Source organism: Gavialis gangeticus, unplaced genomic scaffold (genome assembly GCF_001723915.1).
Source record: "Gavialis gangeticus isolate Ggan-Ray unplaced genomic scaffold, GavGan_comp1, whole genome shotgun sequence".
In the NCBI taxonomy this organism is placed as follows: domain Eukaryota; kingdom Metazoa; phylum Chordata; order Crocodylia; family Gavialidae; genus Gavialis; species Gavialis gangeticus.
The window spans coordinates 90,534,659-90,542,110 of NW_017729031.1; the positions used below are offsets into that span (position 1 = coordinate 90,534,659).

A 7,452-nucleotide genomic window follows, 5' to 3' on the forward strand; every position below is an offset into this window, starting at 1 on the left:
TGACTATACTGCAGTTGCTCGGGGCAGGTAGAGGAGCAGGCAAGTCAGGGAAGAGACTTCGAGGGGGGTGGGGAGGAGACCAGAAGAAGAGGGGATAGAGATCTGAGGCTGCAGAAGCAGCATGTAATGGAGAAGTGGGAGAGCAGGGGAAGGAGGATTGGGGCAGTCTGAGGTTGCTGGGTGGTAGGCACAATGTGGGGAACAGGTGGCAGGGAGTAAGCTGCCTGCCTGTCACTGCCTGCCCCACCGACTTCACACTGCCTACCCCCTTCCACCTACACACCTACTGCCTGTTCCCCACTGTTCCCTCCACTGCCTGCCCTACCATGTGCCCCAGTATTTCCTATCCCCACTGTCTCTTTCTCCACTGCCTGCCCCCTTATTGCTCCCCTCATCACCTCTCTCCCCCGCACTGCCTGCAGTAGTGGGGGGGACCAGTTTAAAATGATTCTCAAATAATTAGATTCCATACATAGAAAATTATAAGAAATTTTAAAATGTCCAGTGTATAGTATCTAATTATGAGGGGGTTCTCTTAAATTCGAGATCATCTGGTATCTGGCTAAATACGGTACTCATTTTTGTGTAATCAAAAAATGAGTAAATCTAAAAGCTGGCATTTTCCAAATGGGGCCATTGGGTCTAAAAAGGCTGAGAACTACTGGTACAAAATACATATAAATGCCATTTCAGGAATAAACTTCTTAACGTATTTAATTTTCTGGCAACTTGTTTGCTGAGCAGAACAGCATGTTAGCATTTCATACAAATAGACAAATATATGATATAAGCATATGTAAAACTTCTTTTTAAGTCATTTTCCTTTTCAATTACAGAGGCACTGTTTTCTCTAGGCCCTGAAGAACTTGGTTCTCTGGAAGATAACAATAAACCAGATGCAAAGGTGTTCAAATCTTTTAATTATTGTTTGCTGGAGTTTGATTCAAGGGGAAATAACATTTCAGATGCTAGTGGAAAATATGGTTTCTGTAAGAAGTCAAGCGTTTCGTTAGCCAGTATCCTGTTTTATGCCCTGATCTAAACCCTTGCAACAATACCTTTTGCAATAAATTTGGGGATTTGATTCCAATCTTTGTGAATCAGTTGGCAAAAATTCTTTTGTCGTGAGTACAGGTAAAAACAGGCCCAAACTGTTTTACTGTACTCTTCCAGATTTCCTGTCTATTTGAGGCTTTGACATACGACTTCTGGATAGTGACTAGAATATTCCATTGATTGCAATGTGCTTCTTTAAGTTCTCTCTCCACATATAAGAAGTCACAGGATTGAAGTCTGATTTGTATTTTGAAAATGCTTACTAGCATTGGAAAAGAGACTTTGCTATTATTTGTTTTCCCCTCAGAATGCTACAAGTAGCCTGCTTATCAACTGAACTCTTTTTGTAAATCGGAACAAAAATAATAGTGTTTTTTAGAGTGTCGGCATAAAAAGCATTTTCTGTAGCACAGGTTACTAATAAAAATTAAAACATAAAGAATTATTATGGTTGTTTCGTACTGGAAAACAATGAAACTTAAAAAGTATAACGGAAAGCTACTGCTTATAACATAGATTCAATTTAAGCTGATCATTTTGCTCTTCTGTGTAGATGAGTTTTTACCGATGTTTTTCAGAGATGCTTGACTGAACAAGATTAACCATTGTAAGCTACAAGAGAGAGATTTATTTGTGTTTTATAGAATTATGAGTTCTGTGCTAAATCCTAATTAATTTTATATTAAGTGTGATTTTTTGTTTGTTTGTTTGTTTGTTTGTTTTAATTCCTCCCCTCGCTCTCCCTATTTTGCATTTAGGTTCGGATAATTCCATTACAGTTACAACGGTTGTTTGCTCAGCTTTTGCTCTTAGATCAGCAGGCTGCATCTACAACAGACCTCACTGACAGCTTTGGATGGAGCAGCAATGAGGTACAGAACACTAGTTTGCAGTACCTTGTACAAGATTTTTTGCTAGGAGTGGACTGAGTCTATTCCTTCTCCATGAATTCACACTAACATGACTGACTACCTGTGTGCTTCCTTTATAAAGCTTTCTTCTTGTTCTCTCTTTGAGTGGTTAGATATGTAATCCCAGAAGATTTGGATAAAGGCATTGTGGTAGGATTTAAGGGGGAGAAATTTGAGAAGACACAAAACTAGAGCCAGTTTTATTTAATCTTTGATTTATTATAACAATAAATGCAGGGCGCGTCTACATGTCCATTAATGCACCATAATTATGGCACATTAACTTTAGTACCTGTAATGACAGGTACTAAGTGTGCTGTAATCATTGCTACTATGCATTAGCGATGCAGTGATATTAATGTGCAGTAGTTTTATTCTACTGCGTATTAGCATGGGTTTTGCCCGCCGTGCAAATGCACAGTAGAATTAGTCTTCTGCATGTTATGCATCTCATGTAGACGTGCCTACATTGTTTTATGCATGGAACAGCAGTAAGCTTGGCAGCAGTAAGCATGGCAGCTGTTACAGAAATAAAAAGGTCCTACCAACATGTAGCTGGAGAGCGGGTTCTGACGAGTTTACTTAGCTCAGTTGTTAACATGTTTTTTATCTCCCTGTCAGCCTTATAAACTCATTGTGTGTGTACTGTTACACTGAACAGAATATCTCGCTTAAAGTGATGTAAGCCCCTTGCTTTCCTCCTTTAACAGTTTTTTCTTAGCCATAAATCCAGTCCAGTGAAGTTTTATCTAGTCTTAGAAAAGGCTCTAAAGCATCGTTTTTTTTCTTCCATCGTTCTTTTATCAGCACTACTGGCTACCTGACACATACCCCAAATCAAATATCTCTGTATGTTGTGCGTGTTTTAAATTCTAGAGTTGAGTGTGACATGTATAATAATAAGAAAATTAGAATGCACTAGTTTTTGTTTTGTCAAATTTGTCCTCTCTTTTTGCAGGAAGTGAGGCAACATGATGTGCAGGAGTTAAATCGGATTCTGTTCAGTGCTTTGGAAACTTCCCTTGTGGGTACTTCTGGCCATGACCTTATTAATCGCCTGTACCATGGAACTCTTGTTAACCAGATTGTTTGTAAAGAATGCAAGAACATTAGTGAGAGACAGGTAAATTCCTAGGCATGTTCCAGAATAGCATCTGTTTTTAGTAGCATACTTTATTTGGTGACTTTTTTAGCAGGTTAGTTTGCTGAAGATCTTAGGTTTTCTAGGACTCTGCAGAATTTAAGAAGTATGAAAAATGAGGAAAAATCATGACATCCATTCACATTGCATCCTAACTGGCATTTTCTAATTGGCCTGCAGTGTGGGTATGAGTCATGGCAGGGAGGTGGGGGGGAACTCACTGAGGCAATAGAAACTGCCATATTGCTACAGTATCACCTACAGTAGATAAGTTTAGCAGAGAAATAAGTAATTTATGTTGCAGCGGTAAAATTATCTTTGTTTACTCGCAGCTTATTAAATATTTTACATTTTATTTATTCTAACTATTCTGATTGTGTGCTGCTTCTTTAATAACCACGATTTCCTTTTAAGAATCAATTCCTATTTCATCAGATTATACTTAATCCTACTCCTTTATCCTGTTACTTTTCTTTAAGTATTAAGGTTTCCGTAATCCAGGTTCATGATTTACCTTTGTATCTGTTATACCTTTTATAGAAAGGTGCCGTAGTATTCTGTGATATTAAATTTGTGCTTATTTCCAGAACTTATTTACTTAACTTTCTGCTATTATGTAGGAAGATTTCTTAGACCTAACAGTGGCTGTAAAGAATGTATCTGGCTTGGAGGAGGCCCTGTGGAACATGTATGTGGAAGAGGAATATTTTGAAAATGATAATCTATATCGATGTGGAGCATGCAATAAACTGGTTGAAGCATCAAAGGTAATTTGTTACATAGATCATAGTGTTCCGTTTTACAGCTATTGAAGAAGGGATTAGAATAGAACAACAGAATATGGATTGCTACTGATACTTTAAAATATCATTTGGAGAAACCGAGTGATCCAGGGATCAGTGTTGACACTTGGACCAACATTCATGAAGGCCCTCTAAGTATGGTGTTGTTGAGCATTAGATCCAAAAGTGAAATTTCCAAACGAAAAATGGACATGTAATATCCCTGTACTTCACATGGTCAGAATTGGGTATTGGGACAGGAGTCATAGTTCTTGGCACACCAAGCAGGGAACACCTAAAACTCAGCCAATGTGAGACACTAAGGAGAAGAATATGTCTGAAATTACAGTGCTGTCAAATTTTGGCATCTAATTGCAACACTGAGGTAGGTACCTTTTTATGAGACCGGGATTCAAAGCCTGAAACCCCTGTCCAAATTTAGGTGCCCGGATTCATCCCTTCATTTACATACCATAAACTGACTCTCTTTGTTTTCTTTTTCAGCTGTGGCTGGTAATAGTAGTGATATTTTATGTAATAGCTTAATGAGGCACTTGTACACGTGATGGGGGTTTAGTCCCCAAATTGAAACAGTGGGTTTTTAATTGCAACTATTAAAAACCTACCATTTCAATATAGGGGATTCCATCACTGTTACAGTGAGGGGCCCAATCCTCTCCTCTCCTCTCCCCTCCTCCCCAGTCCCGACACCCCGTGGAGTCTGCCCACATCTCCCACAGCAGGGTGGGGTGTAAACTGTCAGTGGGCTGAGTGGCCCCTGAACTGCAGGGGGGGCAGTCCTTCCTTCTGCCAGGCAGCGCCTGCTGAATCCAACTCTTAACCAAGCCTGTGTGCTGGAAGCCTGCTGGGTGGTGCTCCATGGGCTGGCTCAGGGAAGACTTGGATCCAGCAGATGCTGCCTCCTGGCTAGGGCAGCACCTGTGCAGCTAGCACCCCACTTGGGGGGCATGGTAACTGCGGAGGTAAGGATCAGGCTCCCCTGCAGCTCAGTGGCTGCACAGCCCAGCAGCAGCTCATGCAGGCAGGCTCTGCTTCGGAAGGGGGGGGGAGCAGCGAGGGGCCTGATCCTCCTCTCCTGTGGAGCCTGCCTGCCTTTCTCGCAGCTGGAGGGCAAGCTTCCAGCAGGCCCTGAGCTTCAGGAGTGTCCCAGTTCTTTCTTCTGCGGCAGCAGTGCCTCCTGGGGCGGCCTGGGTGGGCAGCTAGTGGGTGGGTGCTGACCCAGCTCAGAGGCAGCACCCAGCCTGATCCAACTGTTCCCTAACCGCAAGCTGGGGTAGCACCTACCCACTAGCTGCCCACCTGGACAACCCCAGGGGGTGCCACTGCCACAGAAGAAAGGACCAGGGACCACTTGTCCCACCACCAACAGCTCGCCCCTTGGCCTTGGGTGACACAGGCAGGCTCTGTGAGAGGGAAAAGTAAAAAGGATCGGGCCTCTCGCCATTTTTGCCTTCAGCCTTCCTCTCCTGCAGCTGGGGAGGTGTGAGGGTCAACGAGCTGTCAAAAGGCTGCAATGTTACAAATAGCTATGCTGGAAACAACTACATGTGTATGTAACAAACTCATTTAAATCGTAAAAACAAAACCCCACACGTATACAGCATGACATAATTAAACCGCAAAAATGGCCAATTTTCTTCACGTGTACAAGCTCCCATGGGTTAGGTGCTTGCCCTTTAAATGGTCTTCTAAATGATCCTTTAAATGCCCTTTAAGTTTCTGCCAGTCAGAGGAGATTCAGAACTACATGCCTCACCACAACCTGTTTAGACTCAGGGCATCCCTTGGAAAATTCCAGGGTCTTTTTCGTTTTTGTTTTTGGTTTTTGGGGGTTTTTTTTTTAACACTATTGAAAAATAGTAAAGTGAAAACAAAAGAGTAATTTTTTTAATGAAAAGAACTCAAAGCTCATGACATTTCAGAATGTTTGTAACCCTACAGATTCCTGTTTGAAATGTCTGGGTTTATTTTGTGAATCATGGTGGCATATGTACTGGTGCTTACATTGTGTGGTTTCCTCTGGCACCCTTGAAAAGATTTCAAGGCACACCAGGGTGCCAGAGTACCCTGGTTGAGAATCACTGACTTGGGTGCACCCTAATCACTGTGGTGGAGGCAAGACTTTCTCTGTTACTCCTTCTAAGTTGAACCGCTATGCTGGAAGGAATATGTGATTCATAGAGCCAGAGAGAGTGAGTAAGAGAGAAGCTGAATATATGTGTAAGTATAGTGATGAACTCCCAAGTGGACAAGTCCCTTTCCAGTTCATGTGATGGGTAATTGGTTTCTAAGTATGATTGCAGCAGGGGGTCTTATCTTTACAGTCTCAGCCTGTTACTTATAAAATAATAGAAATGATGTTTCTCTAGTAAATTCTTGATAACGTTCTCTTTATTGATTTTGTTAGTCTGCCAAACTACGCAAGTTGCCTCCATTTCTCACTATCTCCCTCCTGAGGTTTAACTTTGATTTTGAGAAGTGTGAACGATACAAGGAAACGAGCTGCTATACATTCCCTTTCCGGATAAACCTCAGGCCTTTTTGTGAGCAGGTTTGCACACTTTCATATTCTAAATGTTCTGTTTGCTCTTCTCTGACTGTATAATCTCCTCCAAAATAAGCCCTATTCTATTTTTTCTTTTTACCTTTGAGCAAGTTATAAGCCCTGGATGCTTAAGAAACTGGGGTTTCTCTGCTCTCCACAATCTACTTGTCCTCTATAAGAGTTCTTTTTTTAAATTGTGATTGAAAATAGTTTGTAACCCTCTCTTACTCAGAAGAGCTTTTAATTAGAAAAATGGTAAAATCAGTCAATTGCATTCTATATATATAAAGGGCTTAGTCTATGTGTGTGTCTCTGTCCATAATGCTCTTTGTCAACTCTGCCAGTACCACTGAGAGGGTGGTGATTGGCTGTGTGGGCTTGCGTGGGCACAGGATGGGGGGAGGCGAACGGGAGAGGTCATGGCAGTGTGCCGCCGCTGCGCCCCCCCCCCCCCCCCCCCCCCGTTGCTCAGCTCTGATGCCCTCTCATGCCCAGCAGACACATGCACCCCACAACTTCTGTTACAACACCAACAGCCAGGAGGGAGGGGAGGCACAGAGGCTGGAGGAAGCCCTGCTGCATTGGGGAGGAGGCAGGCGGTGGAAGGGAGCCCCTGCACTGGAGGCTGGAGGCGGAGGTGGCGGCAGTAGAGGGAGTGCTTACATGGCCACCCCACTTAGCCCTCAACTCACCCTTTGGGGCTGGCCATGTAAACACTCCTTTGAAATCCATCATTCTTGGTGGGCAGCTGACTAGTAAAACATACATTATTTCTAACAAGGATCAGATTATGTAAAAGGTAAAATGTTCACATTGTTAGTTCTTGTGTTGGTATTATCTACCAGGATAATACAGACATTCAGTATGACGCTGATCTTCCAATTTTACATTCATGTATGTTTGAAATTAACATATTTGAATAGTCATTAGAATATGGTTTCTAAGAAACTCCTTGGATCTTTACATAATGTCTTTAATAATCACTTCTGGCCCTTA

At 42.2% G+C, this 7,452-nt stretch overlaps 1 protein-coding gene across 3 annotated transcripts in view; it reads left to right on the forward strand.

The window, feature by feature from the left end:
* Positions 1-7,452, forward strand: part of USP40 (ubiquitin specific peptidase 40) — a 61,350-nt gene that overhangs the window by 7,199 nt on the left and 46,699 nt on the right. For all 3 annotated transcript variants that reach the window (XR_002098672.1, XM_019523364.1, XM_019523365.1), the window contains exons 3-7: positions 837-904; positions 1,815-1,928; positions 2,926-3,090; positions 3,729-3,875; positions 6,319-6,462. Coding sequence is in view for 2 of the 3 variants with exons in the window: in XM_019523364.1 (XP_019378909.1) it covers positions 837-904; positions 1,815-1,928; positions 2,926-3,090; positions 3,729-3,875; positions 6,319-6,462 (638 nt within the window). In the remaining variant the exon portion in view is untranslated. The remainder of the gene's footprint in view (positions 1-836; positions 905-1,814; positions 1,929-2,925; positions 3,091-3,728; positions 3,876-6,318; positions 6,463-7,452) is intronic.